We start from the raw sequence: 21,051 nt of genomic DNA on the forward strand, positions 1-21,051 counted from the left end.
TGGTTCCTCTCTGCGCAGGGTATTTTTTACATGTATATGCCAAGTTTCAGGAAGTTTCGATGAAAACTGTAGGCTGTGAAACAAGAAGAAGCAGAAGACCAACAACGTGAGTAAGACTTAGAGATCCTCCACAAGGATCTAAAAAACGATTTGAACCTGGTGTTTGCTTAGTGGTTAGGGTGGTGGCTTGGGATCCTAGGGTCCTGAATTCAAGCCACGTTGGCTGCTGAGTTAACACCAGGGGGTTGACTCAGCCTGTCATCCTTCTGAGGTCAGCGAAATGAGTACTAGTGTAGCAACCAAAAAGGCTGCACATGAAGGGAAGTGGTATCAACAGATTGATTAAATCTGGTATTGGTGTGGTGCAGGCATGATGAGCTGAATGGCCTCCTGCCCTATAAATCCTTGTATATAAAAAAAAAATCCTTGTAAATTGGTCCAGATGGTGTAAAAATCTGCTCGCTTTAAGGGTGGAGCAACAGCGAGATTAAGACAATGATGGCAGTGTCGAGCGATGCAACAACAGAGCTAACTTCGTGCAAAATATGTTTGTTTAAGTCGATCTTTTTCTCAAATATCGTCCAAAATCGTCAGTTTCTCCAAGAAGAGTTGGCAGAAGGTTCAGCTCAAGACTGTTCCATTTTGACCCATCAGCTTCAAAAAGTTGCCCCATGCCTGTTATTCAAAGTTCACAAACAAAACTAATATAGATCGTGCTCAGAAATGCAGATCAAGAGTTGAAAAGACCCTTCCCGTGTCCTTTCTCTCAAGACTATACTGGGTAAGGTGCTCTCATTACTCTAGTTTCATGAATGAATTGCATTGGAATGTTCAGTAAGGAAACTCGTAGCATCGCTTATGGTCCTTATGGGCTCCTCCAATCTTTCTTGTCGGGGAAACTACATATAACTAGAGGCACTGGTAACGTGCTGTGACAACTTGTTAGACAATTTTATTAAAAATTTATGATTCCAAATTCACTTACTGCAGTTTCATTAGTAGATAGAAGGCAGCAATCATTGGCATTTATTTCTGTTTTAACTACTGACCAAGAATAATATTAAAAAGTTGTTCTTGTTACTTTTAAAAATATATACCATACATACTGATTTGGTACAGTGCTGTCATGTCTTTTGTTGAGTTTGCTTTCTCCCGATGCCTTTGGCCTCGGTCACATTTGCCCTACGGCGAGGATAAGGCGGCCGTACGCCCTCTGAATTGACAGAAACGTGCGGCGGCCGCAGAGAAACTGAGGTGGCCTCAGGGTGGCCCTACGCATTTGGCTATATTTTACAGGCAGTGGGGTCGCCGTGGAATGAAATCGCGGAGTTATAACTTTTTTTTTCATTTCTACGCTCGCCGTAGCAATTAGACAAGCCAAGCTATGACGTAGATGTGTTCCACGTCGACCGTACATAGGGTGTGCGGTGGGCTTGCGTTTTCCGTGCGGCTGCCGTAAGCTCTTCTCAATGAAAAATGAATTTTCCCAATCCCCAAAAATTACGGCGGCCGCACTTTATACGGTCGCCGTACGGTGGCCTTGCGGTCTGTGTGACTACCTGTGGGCAACGTAAGGTCGACACTCTGTTCCCATACGCCCGCCGTGCACCTACGTTGGCCTCCGTGGCAGTCTGCGTCGACCGTGCGTCCACCGTGCGCTACCACTAGAGATTGGAGTATAGTTGTTTGCCTATACACAGTGGTGCCCCCAAAATCCGAATTTAATTTGTTCCTGGAGGCTGTTCGGATTGCAAAAAGTTCGGATTCAAAAAATATTTTCCCAATAAGAAATAATGGAAAGTGAATTAATCCGTTCGTAGACCCAAAGAAAACCCACTTTCAAGACACTTTAAACTGAAATTCGCCAAGTTTAAGGTAAAATAGGATGAGTAAATGACCTTCGGTGGCAGTGTATTGTTTGTAAACTGGTACAATCACCACATCCAAAGGCCCACACAGGCTCGAGCTCCGGCCTGGGTTTCGATCGCTCACGCACTCTGCGAGAGTGCTGCCCCCAGGGCAGCTCATCAAGCATGATGCCCCCAGGACCACAATCACTTTCATCAAATGCATCGGACTGAGGTAATCATGGATATTCCAAATTACAACCGGTTTTGCTGTGAAATTCAATCCTTGCCTGACAGTCCGTCACACCATGTGATCGGAATCCTTTTTTGTTAATAATTAAATCACAAGATGATTAAAAAAAAATGAAGGTGAAAACACGAGGTAAGGCCTAAATCACATTTGGCTCGGCGCCCGGAGGGTCTCCAAAATGTACGGACACTCGCAATTATAAAGCGGCCGCAGTATTTCCACGGTCACACAATGTAGCAGTCACACGTTTTTTATTTTTCGGGTAGCCGCACGGCGTGTTTATAAATTGTGGAGACCGAAAACGTGGGGGTGCCGTAATTTTTGGGGGTTGGGAAAATTCATTTTTCATTAAGAAGAGCTTACGGCAGCCGCACGGAAAACGCAAGCTCACCGTACGCCCTACGTACGGTCGACGTGTAACACGTCTACGTCATAGCTTGGCTTTGTCGAATTGCTGCGGCGAGCGTAGAAATGAAAAAAGTTATAACTCCGCAGTTATAATTCCACGGCGCCCCTAGGGCCTGTAAAATATAGCCAAACGGCGTAGGGCCTCCCTGAGGCACCTCAGTTTCTCTGCGGCCGCCGCACGTTTCTGTCAATTCAGAGGGCGTATGGCCGCCTTATCCTCGCCGTAGAGCAAATGTGACTGAGAACTTCCACCGACCAACTGAATGAACAAAGCGCGAAGATGCGGCTCGAACAGGTGGGGGAGACACGTGAACAAACATGAACGCTACGTTTTGTTCGGTTTTTAAAAATGTATTGGGTTTTTAGGGCCAAACTTTCTCGAAAAAATTGTTCTGATTCCAATTTGTTCAAACAGCTTGGCCGTTTGGATTCTGGGGGACCACAGTATATTATAGTTGTAGTATATTCAGTTATACATACATATATATATATATATATATATATATATATATATATATATATATATATATATATATATATATATATATATATATATATATATATATATATATACTGGTATATTTTTATTTCAGTAAAAAAAGGACTGGTATACATACCCACTCGTTACCGTCCGTTTGGCCGCACATTCGCCTTAGGCCCCCCTGCGGTCGCCTTGCAGGCACCTTGAGGTCTCCTTGCGTCTGCCTTGAAAATTCTATGGCCGCCGCAGGAACGCCCTCAGGTCACCGTGCGACATCAAATCGAAGAACGTACGGCACCCCCACGTTTTTGGTCTCCACAATTTATAAACACGTCGTGCGGCTACCCGAAAAATAAAAACATATGTGACTGCTATATTGTGTGACCGTGGAAATACTGCGGCCGCCGTAGAATTGCTAGTGGCCGCAGATTTTGGAGACCCCACGGCCGCCGTGGCAAATGTGACCGAGGCCTTACCGTCACATGTCGGGGAAAAGGCCCATTTGATCTTCTGAAGTAAAACACCTTTTCAGTGAGAACGAAATACGACATCGCTCTACACAGAGTGAGGTCACTTTTCCAAATCTCAGTGGCCATTTGTCTGACGTTGAGTCTGGTGTTGTGTACATATATAAGTGTGATTTGTGTACGCAGCTCCTCTACAAGCCTTGGACTGCAAAAATTAAAAAACGATTTACCATGTTAACTGGAGTTCATAGAACACCTTACCCTGCACTGTCTTGAGATAAATACTGCAAGACCCAGGTTAACGTCAGTGATGCATTCCTTAAAAATGCGACGAAAATCGAAATGGCAAAAATCAAAGCAATTTTGTTACGAGAATTAATGGAATAAGGTGGGGTGGGGGGAGGTGGTGGGGGGAGGTGGTGGGGGGGATTGAAGATGCGTTCATAACACCACCACTTCAGGTATATTCCGACTTTTACCTATGATATTACACTTTTTTTGATTAACGGTAGTTATATTCAAGTACACGTAGTATAAATAAAATTACCAGACATATTTAAATGTAATAAACCTCTTCCAGAAGCTGTTGAAGTTGGTGAGACGTCGTCTTCTTCCTCCTTTTTCCATGAACATAGGCATATTTATCGATCGGACGCAAACTTGACAACCCGGCAACATCGAGGGCACATTCACCAGCATCCATTCGACTGATAACATCTAATTTCACTTCGAAGATAATACCTTTCCAATCCCTTGAAACCAATCTACAGTACAGTACATTTTATACGCGAAGCAAACTACAGTCTTTCGGCCATTTTTCCGAGCTCTTGATTTAGTTCTTCAGCGATGTATTCTGGCGTCTTTATCAGTCTTGTAAGTTCTGAAAACCATCGAGAATTGAAGATATGGCTTTTAAAATGATGCAAGTGCTAGATAAGTTGACAAATATCGAGAACTGGTATTAACAACAACGTATTTGCAAAACGACACAAAAATGGGCATCGTAACTTGGGGTATTACTGGATAATAATAATAATAATAATAACAACAATAATAATAAAAAATAAGTAATAGACAGAGGAAAAATATAATACAACAATAACATGGGTGAGATGTATGAGTGGCAAATTTGATTGGTCATGATAACGTAAAATGCTGTAATATTTTGTCCAAGTACTGCGAAACGGAGCAGTTTTGAAAGTGCCAAAAAGGCGACTTGTGTTCTACAATGTTCAAGTATATAATTAAATTGAACTAAAATAAAGAATTTAAAGTGTCAGAAAAAAAAAAATCGGAAGAGTACCGCTGTTGATACAGTGTCTCATACACCACCTTAATTAACACGTTACATTAATTAATTATTCATGCCTGTTGTTTGTGTCCTTTATGACGTCCTTAATAACGGCGAGGTTCCTGTTTGAAATAATTTTCTATTTTGCTTGATTGCTAGGCAGGCAGAGTAAAAAAAAAATCCCAATCCTCTCTGCACATGCACGATCAGGACAAATTCAGAGCCAAAGTACTAATAAACTACGTTCGTTTTCTGATCCATCTTCGGATTTGTGTTCAAAATATAATTCAGTTGAAAATAAGTTGCTCATCGATCATAAACTAACCGGCCCAGTGGGCCTTCACTTCATACTCCTCTGTCATGAGCCCACCACCCTCCGCTCAAGCTGCAGCACACCGAGGGATGGGCTGAGAGGAACTCAATGCTCGAATTGCCCTATAAGCAGGACGAGAATCACTTGACCACAGGTGATGCTCTACCCCCTGTTAGATTCCTCGCACATAAGTCTCCTTGTCCACCCTCAGCACAAGTCCAATTTTATGCCTCAATGCCCTGAACAGCTCAGCTCTGCCATTACGCCTGGCCCTGTGACTCTGGCCAATGATATCCAGTGTCCTTTGAGAGACAACATTCTTCTTTGCCCTTCGGTGAGTTCCAAAACTTCCACCGGCAACATCAAGAAAGGTGGTCTTAAAGGCACTCCACAATTTTCTGGGGGGGGGGGGTGGTGAATTAAATGCATCATGCTTGTCATGTCAAGGATGGATTGATGCCTGCAAAGATTGAAAGGGATTAGATGAAGTGAAATCTGCCTTGTGTCACCTCCCTTGTAGTTGGGTTACTTCTGTTTTTTTGGAGGTTAGTGGCAGGATTTGCACTTCGGCCACTGTAAAACCCTTCACTCCGCCAAATAGAAGAAGAACGCAAATAAATTGAAAACCCATAACGGGAGAACTTCCTTTGCCAGCTGCCCTCCACAGGGCAGCTCACTGGATGACAGGTTTGGGGCAAAGCATTCAGGACCCCCACTCTTTGATAGGAGGAAAACTATAGGGTAAACCTCCAGGGTCCGATTGCGGTGGTGTGTGGTGGATTGGTGCGGAAGTGTCGTCCACCAGACGATGGTCTCCTTTGGTTAACCTGAGGCGGTCCTTTCAGGTGGCTGCCTGGAATGTCCCATCACTAAGAGAGGATGATCACCTGTGTCTGTTATCATCTGAGCTCAAGCGTTTGAACATCTGTATTGCAGCACTCTCTGAGGTTCTGAGACCAGATAGTGGCGAGATTATGGTGGGTGGTTACACCTACTATTGGTCTGGTCACTCTGATGGTTACCATGCCTGAGGAGTTGCTGTAGCTGTGTCCATTAAGCTGACTCCAATGATAATTGAGGTAACACCGGTCAACAAGCGTATGATGAGACGAAGGATTCGTCCTCCATGGGTGTCGTTTCCCTGATCTCTGTTTATGCTCCGACTGAAGTGAGTGATCTCACCGTGAAGGACACATTCTACGCCACGCTCGAGTCTGTAGTTTGTCAGTGCCCCAGATGAGATACTCTTCTTGTCTTGGGGGATTTCAATGCATCGACTACAACTGATGGGGATGGTTATGAGACATGTGTTGGTCCCCATGGGTGTGAACTGTGATCCAGAATAGCACCAAGTTCTTTGACTTTGCGAGAAGTCATGGACTTAGGGTGGCTGGTTCATGGTTTCAGTGCCCACAGGCTCATCACTGGACCTGGTATTCCAAGGCTGGTGGTGTGGCAAAGGAGATTGACCATGTGCTCGTTGATGGTCGCTGTAGGATGATCCAGAACTGCAGGGTCTACCAGAGTGCTCAGTTCCTCAACACCAACCTCAGACTGATTGTAGCAACTCTGAAGTTGTATCTTAAATCTGGGAGAATGATACCATCTCGGCCGAGGCTGGATGTTTGCAAACTCGAGGATGAGGGGGTAGCTGACGAGTTTGTAAACAGGTTGAGTGGGGATTTGGGGGAGTCTGGGTGCTTTGGGGAATCCTGAAGGGTTCTGGCATAAAACTGTATGAATGCTAAGGGTGAACAAGGAGGCCTATGTGCGAGGAATCTGTGAGGGGTTTGAGCATCACCTGTGGTCAATTGATTGCTTACATCACCTCGTCTTGCTTACAGGGGAATTTGAGCATTGCATTCCTCCAAGCCCGTCCCTCAGTGTACTGCAGTTAGAGTGAGGGAGGTTAGCTCTTGACAGAGGAGTCCGATGTGAAGGCTCGCTGGGCTGGTTACTTCGAGCAAGCTGTACCAGGTTGATCCACCAGTTGTTGAGTTGGATGTCAGGGGTGTTACTATCCCTATTGCTGACCCTCCAATCAACTGTGTTCCATCTTCGTTTGTAGAAAAACAGGCTGTGGTGAACCGGTTGAAATGGCATTAAGCTCCTGGGATCTGTGCCATCCATGCTAAACTTCCCATGGCTGCTGGAAATGCTGTACTCCTGTTATTGCATGCAGTTCTGTGCTTTACCTGGAACACAGGCATCATCCCAACTGACCGGAAGAGAAGCCTTGTTGTCACTCTCTGGAAAGGGAAGAGTGATCGCCATGACTGCAACAACTATCGATGGGTGATGCTGCTCTCAGTGCCAGACAAGGTCTTTGCTTTGATAATTCTTGATAGGGTTCGCCACCAGCGTCCAGAGCAGTCAGGCTTTACACCAAAGAGGTCAACAATTGGCTGTATCCTTGCTCTTCAGGTCCTCACCGAGCGCAGGTTTGAGTTTCGGCAGGGGCTGCTTGCAGCTTATGTTGATCTCTGCAAAGCGTTTGATTCAGTGAATAGGGATGTCCTCTGGAGGGTTCTTAGTCTACGTGGGGTGCCACCAAACCTGATCGATTTGATGTCTGAACTCTACTCTGTTACTGAGAGTGCTGTGAGATGTGGTGATACCATCTCCGACTTATTTCCAGTTGTTATTGGAGTTTGTCAGGGGTGTGTACTGGCCCACACACTTGTCAGTGCTTGTATGGACTGGAGTCTGGGGAGGATGTTGGAGAGATGAAGATGTGGTGCATCATTTGGGAATGTCAAGATCTCTGACCTTGATTTCGCAGATGATGCAGTCACCTATACAGACCCCCGGGATATCCTTTGAGGGGCCCTCGGGGTGCTGAATGAGGAGTCAGAGCTGCTGGGATTGCGGGTTTCCTGGGTCAAAACTAAGATCCAGGCTTTCAATGACATCTTGGATGCTGCTGTCCTGTCTATTTGTTTGTGGTGAGGATGTTGAGGTCACACGGAGATTTTCTTACCTTGGCAGTGATATTCCTGTCTCTGCTGGCTTTGAGCCTGAGGTCAATAGACATCTGGGTCAGACCGGGGGAGTCATGGATTCACTGGATCATGGGGTGTGTTGCAGCTGTTACCTGTGAGGGAGGACGAAAGTCCGAGTCTTCAGGTCCTTGGTACTTTCAGGCTTGCTCTATGGATGTGAGACTTGGACTCTGACCAGGGAACTGAGGCAAAGACTTAATTCCTTTGGGACCACGTCTCTTCGGAGAATCCTTGGCTATCGCTGGTCGGACTTTGTGTCCAACGAACGGTTGCTGAGAGAGACTGAAATGATATTTCTTTCCTGCATAGTCTGTGAGCGTCGGCTGCAGCTGTATGGACATGTGGCTCATTTTCCTGAGGCTGTCCTGCTCACCAGATTCTCTCAGTGATGGAACCACGTGAGTGGAGGAGACCAATGGGCCGCCCATGTGCCTCGTGGGTTGCAGCAGATTGATCAGCATCTCATAGATGGGGATGGGCAAGGCATCTGTCTGTGGGATTTCCAGATGGAGGCTCCTGGAGGACCATCGGAAAGTGGACGCAGTGACACGCTGCTCCGTCTCATGCTCCCATACCTGACCTGAAATGCCTTGTGTTGAAGATGGCTTAGCTTTTGGAAAAAAAAAAAGAATGTTTCTGCTTGAAACTGGTCACACACTGGGGTACCTCATCTGTGCAAATTCCAGTCCTTGATGCAAAAGAAAATTTACACATGGGTTGTAATGATTGCCAATGATGTAATCGTATTGGTGTAAACTTCAAGCATTTTTTTTTTCTTGGTGAATTCGGAAAGCTTTGACATCAATTCCTGCTTTTTCATATTTTGGGAATTAAAATTACAAGAAGAAGGAATCCCCTTTTTGAGCAGATGACTATTATTGGTTTTCTCGGCCATTTTCATGTTTTGGCATTCAATTTTACTGCATGGTCATTGAATTTCATTTGAAATTGAATGCTCCTTGATGTGATCATTCAAATATCTAAATGGATGTTCAATTTCATTTTCTCAGCATTTGACTTCCTTTAAACCTGCAGTCAATTAAAAAAATCTCATGAACTGCATTCAGTTTCACTCAAATCAGCAGCTGTTGGTATTTTGGCATTCAAATTCATGAATGTGCATTGAAATTCATAATCTGTGCTTTCAAATTCTAACCTCAGGTGCGTACATGTCATTTGCGATGGCAGCCTGCTGAGCACATTGTCTTTCCTCGCCAGTACCCATCAGGGAGTGTTGGAGTCAGATATTGATGATGAGGCGATTTAAAGGCATGACATGACTTGTCAATGCCACGGTGTCTTTCTCTTGTTTCAACTATCAATGTATTTCACCATGACTGCAGGCTTTGGTTAAATGTTAGGATAAAAGGCATAACATCAAGTAAAACAAGCACTGTGACTATTTTAATTTTGAATTCACCAAACGTGAAATAGATTGCTCGTAAATTGAAAAGAAAAGGCCATGTGGAGTCTGATGTCACTGCATAACATTTGGTTTGAAATTTAATGGGGAGACTTGGAATTTGTTTTTGAAACTTCGAAATTAATGTGGCAAACATGATTTTGACTGACAAAACAGAATTCACTCATTTTTGCCCATAAATGAAATGGAATGCTTCAAATTCAAAATTGAAACGTTAATTTGTCCAGCAGGTATGAAAATGTGTGAATTTGAATGCTCATCTATGAAATCGATTGAAATAATGATGAAAATGGCTGAGAAAACTGACAGATAATGGACAAGAAAATGGAAACGCCAATGTAAAGTCACTTAATAGGGTGTTGGGCCACCATGTGCAGCCAGCACTGCCTGTATGCGCCGTGACATAGAGTCCACCAGCATCTGGAATTCTGCAGGACGGATGCGGCACCATTCTTCCATGAGAATGTCAATCGACTCGCATCTGCTTGATCGAGGTGGAAAAGGCTATCTCAGATGTTGTTCTAGAATATCCCATAAATGCTCGATTGGGTTCAGATCTGTTGACTGAGAAGGCCATGACATGGATAACATCAGTGTCTTGCTCATCAAACTATTGGGTGACCACACGTGCTCTGTGGATGGGGGCAGGCATTGGGGGGATCTCCTCTTCCAGCCATGTTAGCCATAAGTATAGGCAACCAGGCCTGTGCAGCATTTTTCTATATGATCCAATGCATTCTGGGATGTTATTTGCTTAACACATGGGCCATACCTGTGTCGAAGCCGTTGCTTGGTGTGCCTCAATTACCAAAGTGTTTCCATTTTTTTTTTTTTTGGCCATTGCCTGTATTTTAAAAGATCTGACTCGCCCTGACCCAAGAGAGCTTTAAAGGTACTGTCAATATCCTGGGAAATATGGATGTAACATTCTGCATTTGGCAACTTTCCCAGCAATTTGCAAGGAGAGTGCAGGACATTCTTCTCGTCACCAATCACAGGGTGACTCTCTTGCAAAAGAAGGTATTCACGAGCAAATTTAGTGTGACATGCACTCACTCGTGAGGTGAATATGAGGCAACTCTTGGCAACACGACAGCGACACTGATGAAAGTCATTCGGATTTGCTCGGACTAATCTCTCCAGTGTGTGGCTGGCCCAAAGCAGATCTAAAGCTTTTTGTGCATTTCCTTTCTATGCATTTGCCATTTCTCATCATTTATAACTTGTTCCCCTCTCATTTCTTTCCCAAGCCTGCTGGAGCAATTTAGTAAAGATTTTGTGAATGCAAAAGCTCATCCACTTCTCTTGGGAAGTCTTGATCCCCATGAAGAGTTGATCATCAGTGATCCATTCAATGTAAGTTGTGCACCATTCCTTCTTCATGGGTATGTTAAATGCAAAATCGTGTGTGTGTGTGTGTGTGTGTGTGTGTGTGTGTGTGTGTGTGTGTGTGTGTGTGTGTGTGTGTGTGTGTGTGTGTGTGTGTGTGTGTGTGTGTGTGCGCGCGCGTGTGCGGACTTGCATAATTTAATTGTAAATTTGGAGTAATTGGGATTGAGCAGCTACAGTGGCCTGCAAAAGTATTCACCCCCTACCAATTTTTCCACATTTAGATGAATTACGAGTAGAGTACCCGCCCGGCAGGCGATCTTGTTCCAAGCATGCAACATGTCCTTCTGACGCATACCTTTATTTGGTCTCTGTGGAGGCAACTGACAGCTTTGTATTGACAAAAAAAAACATAACCCAGGTTGCGTGCATGAAGCAAAAACATACCTACTGCTTATAATTCAAAACATCTCACAGCAATGGAAAACGTGGGGACAAGAGTCCTGTACTGTACATGGTGGGGACTTGTAATACCCTACCACACCTGGAGGCGGCAATTCTCGTTTACATAGAGAATTTGCGTCCCCCCCCCCTTCCCACCAAGACCACTGGCAAAGATAAAAAACACCCCTCCACATTAATTAGGGCCATGCTGATCCAATGTAGCAAGTTTGGATGTAATCAACCCAGAACTGTAGAAGTAGCATGACAATCAAACACACACACACACACACACACACACACACACACACACACACACACACGTCCGTGAATAGTTGTAAAGATGCAGAAACTATTTTTCCAAATGAACTTTTTTATTATTTGAAACTGAAGATAAAAACTAAACACTGTTATAGTTCAAGGAGATTACATGTCAGGAATACCTGTAAAAAAAACATGTACAAATCAAAATTCACTGGTTGAAAAAGTATTCAGCCCAGTAGGTCAGTCAGTACTTGGTGGAAGCACCTTTTGCAGCAATGACCACGATGAGTCTTTTTGGATAGGTCCCAACCAGCTTTGCACAGTGAGATGGTGAAATATTTACCCATTCTTCATGTGAAAATATCTCTAGTTCTGCCAAGTTTGATGGGGATCGTCGATGGACTGTAATCTCCTAGTGTCGCCATTAATGTTCAATTGGGTTCAAATCAGGACTTTGACTGGGCCACTCAAGAACATTTATTTTCTTCTTATTCAGCCACTCCGGTGTGGCTTCATCTTTGTGCTTCGGATCATTGTCCTGCTGAAACTTGAATCTCCTACTCGGTTTCAGATTCATGGCTGATTCAAGCAGATTTTCATCAAGGAGTCCCCTGTACTTTGCACCGTCCATTGTCCCTTCTATCCTGACAAGCTTGCCGGTCCCTGCTAATGAAAAGCAGCCCCACAACATGATGCTGCCGCCACCATGCTTGACAGTAGGGATGGTGTTCACTGATTGATGTACAGTTGTAGGCTTGTGCCAGATGTATGCTTTGAGTTTAGACCAAAAAGGTAAATTTTCTTTTTAAGTAATCATGGTTCACCTTGTCCTTGAAATTCCTGGAAAGATGAAATTATTTTCCAGTACTGCGCAGTCTTGTGAAGGAGTTGGTGCGAGACAACTCTTCTAGCGGCAAATTTGTTATTGACTCTATCTTCACTTCTGTGGTAAACATGTACAAATTAATCTTTGACAAGTCTGCCATAGAGGACATTCATAAGCCTTTACAAAGTGGCTTTTATTCTCATTCTCTGGTGTTTTTTTTAACTACCAAGGCTGATGTAGACAACAAAATAGATCACTGAAGTATAAATTGGGAGATTGCTGAAAGATCTAATTGTACTTCTTCTTCGCTTTATTTTTTCACCAGCTGAGCACAATAAAGGCCGAAGTGATTACAATGATTCTAATTTCTAACACGAGGAAATGACATTGTCTCTGGGCAGTAGACTGTGCTTAATTCACCATGTAAGTTCTGATGGGCCATGCATCATCCAAGTAATATGCGCTATATCAAATGGTCATGTAACGTAAAATTTCAATTTTTCTCGTTTGAACGGTTTTCGATGTATGCTCTTAACACTAGAACTGCCACTTTATAACTGTTGGCAGTGATGATGGGGTATGAAGATGCCCTGTGTTGATTCAACCCTGCTTTTATCGGACACCTGACCCATTACATCCTCTTTTTTTTTTCAATTGAATTCAGAATGGGATTAAAAAAAAAAAATTCAAATCAAATGGAAGACCAGATAATATAGGTACTGCATTGGAGTCATCAGGAGGAACCTGGATAGGACTCTGGTTTTAAACTGCTACTCCTCCACCATCAAACCCATCCAGGTGCAGCAAAATGAGCCTTATTCAAAAAATGTATAAAAATGAACCCATTTTCAAAAAAATTTATAATTCTGGCTGCCAGACCATGCATCCAATGAGGTTGAAATTTAAAACATTCCCCATCATGACTAGATCATAATTTTGAAGTTTCACGCCGATTGTTGAAGGGGTTCAAGGGATAGAATAATAAAAAAAACAAGCCGGTAGGTAACTTGGGTTGTCGCTATATAATTGCATACTAGTCATACAGTTTTTGACAGATCGGGCTGAAAATTTTTGACAAAGAGGTTGATTATAGTGCGCATAAAAGCGTGGAAGCCGATTTTTGATTTTCGAAAAAAAAAAATTCGGATTTTTTTCAAAAATTTCAAAGTCCTGTTGCTAGGCAACGGTGGCGTTCATAGCAATGGTGCTCAACAGCATACAACTAGATCCTGGTATGAACCTACCGGTAAAGTTTCATCAAAATTGGTTGACTCATCAGGCCTCCAGAGCTGTCCATTACATACAAACAAACAGACAGACATACAGACAGACGGAAAACCTGAGAATAAGGGTAGTCTAGCCAAAAAAAAAACCACCCAAAAATCCTTCAATCCAATATGGCTGCCAAACCATGTGACCTTTGACGTTATATGTGGAGAACTTTTTGTTTCTCATGGATAGGTGTTCATACCTGTAAAATTTTGCCTCGATCTGTTCAGTTGTTTCAGAGATTTTTGATAAAAAAAATTTAAAATATGGCTGCCAAACCACGTGACCGATAACGTCATCAATTTTTTTGTGTTTTCCAATTTATCCTTCGATGACCCTCAAATTTTCATACTGATCGGATGTAGAGTTCTACGTATGCAATAATGACAACATAACGAAAGCACCTATGACATCATAAAAAAATCACACTTATTCCTCGTGTGACAGAAGCCAAGTTTCAATCTATGGTGAAAATTTTGAGTCAATCTGCCAAGCGGTTACAGAGAAAAGGGAATCACAAAATGCAGACACATAGTTCTATGTATGCTACCAATTGCTTCACCCTGCCCTTCACTTTGCAAGGGTGGGCTAATAAGCTCAGGTGGCATCAAAATGTGAAAACTTTGGAAGGGGGTTAATACTTTTGCAGGCCACTGTATGTTGGCCTTCTCACAAGTCGTGTGAAGAGACAAGTTTTTTTTTTTTTTTTTTTTTTTTTGGTACAGGTTGCTAATTTAGATGATGCTGTTGCACACATATCCAGCATCTATTTAATAACAGGATACAAAGAAATATGCTTGAGCTACAATTGCTGCTCACCATTTAGGAGCATGACTTTTGATCAGATCTCTAAAATTTGAGTAAATTTTTGGCGCACACTTGTAGCTTTATTTATAGTTTTTGCCTCATGTAAGCACCTTTAAAACTTTTACTTGGGTTTCCTAAAAGCTCTGCGGTCTATCGATCTCAATACACTTAAAAGTTAGATGTAATGCTTTTGTATTCCTTACATGCTTGCATTTCGCTTAAAGTCCCTCACAAAAACACAGAAAATCTCTAAAATCTCCAATGAAGCCACCTATGACGTAATCAAAAAAAAAATCACACTAGTTTCCCATGGAGAGTACATCACATGTGCCAAGTTTCAATTTTTTCCATGGACAGGCTTCGGAGATGGATGTCCAAAGTTTTTCCTTTTTTCAACATGGCCACCACACAATGTGGCCTATGACATCATAATTATCATTAAAACATTTGACATTAGTAGTTGCACCGATGGTAAAAATTTTGTGTCGATCAGATAAGCGGTTGCAGAGCAAGCAGACAAAAATGGCCTTGGTGGACTTCTGAACATATGGACTGACATTCAACCAGAAAACATAATTCCTCCGGTGACTTTATCAGCAGAGGCATCCAAATCAAATTGATTGCTTTGTCAATAAAATGTATTGGCTACTTGTCCATGTAATAGTGAGGGAGGGTGGGGGTGAGGAGAAGCCGACAGCCTTGTTATAAAAGAAGAGGGGTCAATAAGTTGTGTGATACAGGTGATATGAATCGGTGTTTTCCTCTTGCTTTATACTGGGCAATGGGATTTATATCATTTAATTTGGGAATGGTGATGGAGAATTTTCACTTTGAGGGTAGAAACTTTTTTTCCATGTTTTATCTTTTTTTTTGTAACAATTTGAGTTGTAGGCAATGATTATTGGAAGAATAAACAGAAAAATTTCAGTATTATTAACTTTTGTTCTTGTGCTACAATGGAATGATTTCATCACTTGTTGCTTCTGAAAAAGAAAATTTAATTGCTGCTCCTTCATGTGTGCAGGGTGGTTCCCGTGAATATGAGAGAGCCTATGAACAGTGTCTACGCTGCATTCAGGCTTTCCTGAGCACACACTCTTAAGCAGGAGTGGAAAAGTGTCGGCTTTATTTACTAATTATTTTGCACTTATCAATATGTGCTTCATCCATGTGTCATAAAGAATCTATGAGGTCATTTAAAGAATTTTTTTTGGCATGTATAAATATTACAATGAATACACTACATATCTATATTCAATAACTAGTTTAATTTGATCAGTCATTACACACAAGCTGCATGGCAGGGATTATTTAATGTTGCAATTGCTTATGCTTCAAAGGAAAACGAGGTGATGCTGCTGAACACCGGATGCTTGTGTTGTACTCTTTTTTTTTTTTCTTTTTTCTTTTTTTTTTTCTTTTTTTTTTTTTCAGAAAACAAAAAGTTTGATGCTGAGTAATTTTAACTTGCTTTGAATACAAAAGGAAACTGTGGCCCACCAAATGGTAATTAAATGACTGGTGTAGAAAGAATGGCCCACTACTTGTTGCAAGGCCATTGTTAGACACTACTTTGTGTAATATTCAATTTGGTGCTTTGATGACAAAGGATGATGTCCATTCAAGTTTTGCTAAAATAAGTTCCAATTTAGTAACAAATCATGATGACAGAAGTATTTTGATGTTCAAAAAGTGATCTGCATTTTGAATTATAACATCCAGCAAGACCATTATGTCTTTGTTTGTGATGATTCTAATATTGGCATGTCCTTTCAGTGTAAATGTTGTGTAGTACATTTTTATACCTCCACCGACGATGTCGCCGGAGGAATTATGTTTTTAGGTTGTCTGTCTGGGTGTCCGTGCGTCCGTGATAGGTTTTCGTTGCCGCGATAACTTAAGAACGGCTGAAGGGATTAAAGTCAAACTTGGTACAAGTATGTATTGTTACGAATTTGGAAGCCTTGTGCACACAGACAGACAGCCGTCCCCACAGCTTAGTTATTTTGATAAGTGTGTGTTTCTAGTTAGGGTCCCGTCCCTAGTCTAGTGGGAATTGGATGTTCATGCGCTGCAGAGTTATTTTGATAGTTAGGATTTTTATAACAACAACAACACCGACGACATCTGCCTTCGCTTCCTTCCACCATCCTCCACCAGCACCATTGCACACGTGCGTGTCAGCACATACATGGGAGGAGTTCCCAAAGGACCTGACGTCTCTCGCCCAATACGGGGGATGCAAGCGAGGTTGCTGACGGTCGACCAATAGGCACAGCCCACGCAGGACCATATTCCTCTTCCTCTCCTTGTTTGAGGGGCGGTCGGCCACGACGGCTGTCCCACCCCCCCCCCCCCCCCCGGTCCAATCAGCGGACTTTGCATCATCTTCCGTCCAATGGGCGACAAGCGGATCAGAGCTGGGGTGGTCCTTTGCAAGAAGACGGACCGCGTTGAAAGCAGGCCACGCATGAGCGGACCACGCCCGAGAAGGAGGAAAGGAAAAAAGAAGAACAAATAATTGCACCCTGTCTGCTCGAGCGCGTGGTCTGGTTCTTTGCCCTCATCTCATTGCTGGCGTGGTCTGGTTCTCTGCCCTCATCTCGTCACTGGCATGGTGTGGTTCTCTGCCCTCATCTCGTCGCTGGTCTGCTTCTCAGAATGCATCTCGCTGGCGCTGGTCTGGTTCACGGAACGCATCTCTCGATGCTGGTCTGGCCTCATCTCATCTCGCTGGTCTGCGTCTGGCTGCCTTGGTCAGTCTTCTAGCGACCGGAGCTCCGGGAAGTTGTGGACAGCCAGGTAGCCAGCCGTCCTGACTCCCAGCCGAACTATCCTCCGCGGCTGGAGAGCCGAATAAAGACCATTGAGGTCCATTTCTTTTGTGTGTGTCCTGTGGGCCCGTCTTTAAGTAGCAACTGGTTAAGTGCTTTTGCTCTACATTATTTGCATCCTTTATAGTCGGTTTAACTCTGCCCTTTGTGTTCCTTCCCCACCTATTGTAAATAAATACTCCTATTCTTGAATGTTTCAGCTCATCTTTGTCCCTTCCTTCATTGGTTTAGCACGGTACGTGTTGGGTGATTAAAAAGGCTGTTGCTGCTGTAGTTGTGCATTTGGACCGACAGGACCTCGGTAACCATCCGCTCGGGTTACGCACGGGTCGAGCACGGCAACGGCTCGTCCCGTTCGAGCTACGTAGAGGGTGTGATTTCCTCGGTAGCTCGCCACGTGGGCCTCTAGGTATTTTGAAGTTTGGCAAATTTCCCTGTGCTCACGTGGTTGAATTATTGACCATTGACGGTCCTGTAAGGCACCCGTACCTTCGGAGTTATCCGAGGGTAACGATCTGAATTCCGGGTGTTCGGTGGAATCGACTCCGCTGCTCCAACTAGCGGTCGTGCTCGCTGCCGATACCCGGCCCACAACAGTATAAGGATTCAAATATAAAGTGATTCGATTTTGGAGTCGAGAGGTCAGAGGTCATGTAAGGTGAAAATTGTATTATTGTGCTAACTTGTCGACCAGTGATTGGATTTTGACCAAGCTGGATGCAAGTATATCTAATAATGTCAAGACGAACTGATTCGATTTTGGCATAAAGAGGTCAGAGGTCATGTCAAGTAAAGATGTGATACGTACTTGAGAACAGTTGAAGGGATTTAACTCAAACTTGGCACAAGTATTATAATGATGTAATAATGTGGGCGGAGGCATCGGTGAACGTCCCGACGTCGAAGAGTGCCATTCTAGTTATCCTTAGGATTTCGACCTACATGGTAAAATGTGGAGCATTTTTATTTTCATTATCCAAGCATGGCAATGCCAGCATCTTGATCAAATTGAATGGCATTGTGGTAAGTCTTGATCTTTTCTTTCTTTCTTTTTTAATGATTGCTGTTTGATTGACTTGGACATTTCAAGACTTGATGTAAAAACTGTCATCATCGTTGTGTAAAGCCCCATTTCTCAGGTTCTGCAGGTATATATGTTGAAATGATGTCTCATTTATTGTTGAGTACTTCCTTAGTCTCAACTGTGTTCATTAAATCTTAAACCTTTGAGTTTCATATGTTTGCCATTGTACACGTTGCTGAGCTCTGTTTTATTAATATTGAAATTGATGCTCATGCAAGGAGTGACAGAGAGATTAGAGGCCATCATGGAGGCAGGCAGACAAGGCAAGGGGAAATGTACAAGGAATAAATTGGCAGCAAGGGGCTATAATGACAGGACACCTGGGAACAGAGGGGAAAGCTGAGAAAGTAAAATATGACAATCAAGGTAAACGTGGAAAAGTGTAGTTGGATTGGAGACGAGAGTCATTGAGTATAGCAAAGATCAGGAATCTGAATTGTGTAAGGAAAAATTAGATGATGATTACTTGCAATTTTTAAGGAGTGGAGGGAAGAACATGATTAGCCAGACTTAGGGAGGCTTCCCCAGGTTTCTAACCAGACTTGTGGCATAATGGACAGAGCGTCTATTATGAGTCTGGGAGGTCGGTGGTTCAAATCCTGGCCGAGTCAAACCAAAGACTTAAAAATGCTATGTGCTGCTTCCTTGTGACGCTCAGCTTCTAAAAGGATGGAGCTTGCAGACACAACCATGAGTTGGGAATACCAGCGCAACCTTTGATGGGCGCAATGGCATTCTCCTGCATCAAAGTTCCTTGTAAGGGAACTCGTATTATTATTAAAGTCAGTTTCCACTGTTTTGGGGTTTTTTTTTTGGGGGGGAGGGGGGATGGATGGATGGATTAAAGGGGAAGCCCATCCCAACTCTCTCCAGGATGCGGTTGCAAATGTCAATCATCGGCAAACTCTGCTCCAGCCAATGGGAGTTCGAGGTGAAGATGATGAGCCGACCAATTGGCGTTTGGATTAACGGTGACGTCATTACCATTGAACCAATCAGTGTCTACCTTATAGAGAGTGGCGTAGAAAAGCACACACCTTCACTTCCTCCTTCACTTGCTGCGATCTTACCCTGAAGAGTGCAGCATGAAAGGCTTCGGTCATTATTATTTCGTGTTTGTTTGGATCCATATTGAAGTCTGTAGTACCACACATCTGTTTATTGTATCATTTGGTAATGAAGTTCAGATTCATTCAAACACCATGGAGCCACATCTTTGACATTGCTCATTGACAACCAGTGGCTGCTGTTGCATCAATTTATAGTTTAAAACTTAATTATTCTTCTGCACTTTTGTCTTGGAGTAAACAAGAAGTTTGATTGCTTATTTTCAGAAATAAGTCTCGATTCCTTCAAAAGTAACAAATAATTGCTGGTCCATCGAGTGAAAATTTAGTTGTACGATATTTTGATGATATCCAACTTTGTTTCAAATAAGTTTTTAGGTGGAGTAGTTTGTAAATCTAAGGCTTTAGTATCAAAGATGAAAGGTACTTTCTTGTGAGGCTTCTTAAATCGAGAAAAATAAAATTTCATACTTTGGAAGAGGTTTTATTTATTTGAAGCAGTGAAGCCACTTCAATATTTGGCTATTATATTTCCTTCTGTCCATCAGTCCGTCAAAAACAAAGAAGAAGAACCTCTCTACTCTGATGTGTTAATTCCAAAGGGTAATTCTAATGGGTTCCATTCATGTCTAGGCTTTACCTATATCATAGTTAAAATGCCAAACTGAACCGCTTCCTTCGGACTGGGTGCGAGTTTATTTTTTTGGTGTTAAATCTTCAAGTATTGATTATTAGTTTTGACGAGCACAATAGTAAGTCACAAATAAAGGGAAATGCACTTTTTTGATTTGTAATAAAAGCATTTGTCAACAACAAAGGCACTCGATGGAGTGCATACCTCTGCGAGGCTGAACAGTTTACTCGACCGGGCAAAAGTTTTGGAACACCCCCATTTTTTTCAGTTTTTACTGAAATGTAAGCAGTTCAAGTCCAGTGAATAACCTGAAATGGTAAAAAGCTAAGCGTTAAACTGCCAGAGGTTAAAAAAAAAAGTTTAGGTTCCCAGAAACTGAAAAATAATGTGAATGTCAGAGTTGTTGAAAAAGGCCCTTTTCAGGGAACAAGTAATGGGTTAGCAACTGCAGCTGTTATGCAGCAATGGAAGTAAATTTAGCCTTGAAAGTTGATGCCAACAATTCCTACAGGCGTCCCAACTTTTGTTGATTAGTTACAAACATCCTTTTGTATAAAAGCAGTGTTGGAACAGACTGTGTTGCTGCACCCTCTGAAGTATTATTTGGACAATATTGCACTGCAGGAAGTAGGATATTGCTATCACAATGGCGAGAAAAAGGCAATTATCAAAGGAAGACAGACAGACCATTATAACCTTTCAAAGTGTTGGTCTTTCCTTGAGAGAAATTACAAAGAAAGCCAAGGAAGCGGTGAGTACAGTTTCCCACACCATCAAAAGGCACTTGGAAACTAGAGGAAACTCTGACAGGAAGAGGTCTGGCAGACCCAAAGCCACAACACAATCAGAAGACAAGTTTCTGAGAGTCAACAGCTTGCGTGATAGATGGCTCACAGGACAGCAGCTTCAAGCACAGCTTCACACTGGTCGAAGTAAGGAAGTCTCAGTTTCAACTGTGAAGAGAAGACTTCGAGCTGCAGGTTTGACAGGTCGAGTGGCAGTAAGAAAGCCATT

General features: G+C 42.8%; 1 protein-coding gene across 6 annotated transcripts in view; it reads left to right on the forward strand.

Moving 5' to 3' along the window:
• Window positions 1–15,847, forward strand: part of LOC147035137 (low molecular weight phosphotyrosine protein phosphatase-like) — a 55,187-nt gene extending 39,340 nt beyond the window's left edge. For 5 of the 6 annotated variants that reach the window (XM_085894206.1, XM_085894171.1, XM_085894198.1 and 2 more), the window contains 2 exons: window positions 10,733–10,838; window positions 15,443–15,847. In XM_085894206.1, coding sequence (XP_085750332.1) covers window positions 10,733–10,838; window positions 15,443–15,520 — 184 coding nt within the window. In that variant the 3' untranslated portion in view covers window positions 15,521–15,847. Of the gene's footprint in view, window positions 1–10,732; window positions 10,839–12,087; window positions 12,233–15,442 lie in introns of all 6 variants that reach the window. The other variant, XR_015061469.1, reaches the window with a different exon arrangement.
• Window positions 15,848–21,051: the final 5,204 nt, after the last annotated feature.

The sequence above is a fragment of the Eptatretus burgeri genome, chromosome 1 (genome assembly GCF_056783735.1).
Source record: "Eptatretus burgeri isolate ZD-2024b chromosome 1, Ebu_testis_v1, whole genome shotgun sequence".
Lineage (NCBI taxonomy): Eukaryota > Metazoa > Chordata > Myxini > Myxiniformes > Myxinidae > Eptatretus > Eptatretus burgeri.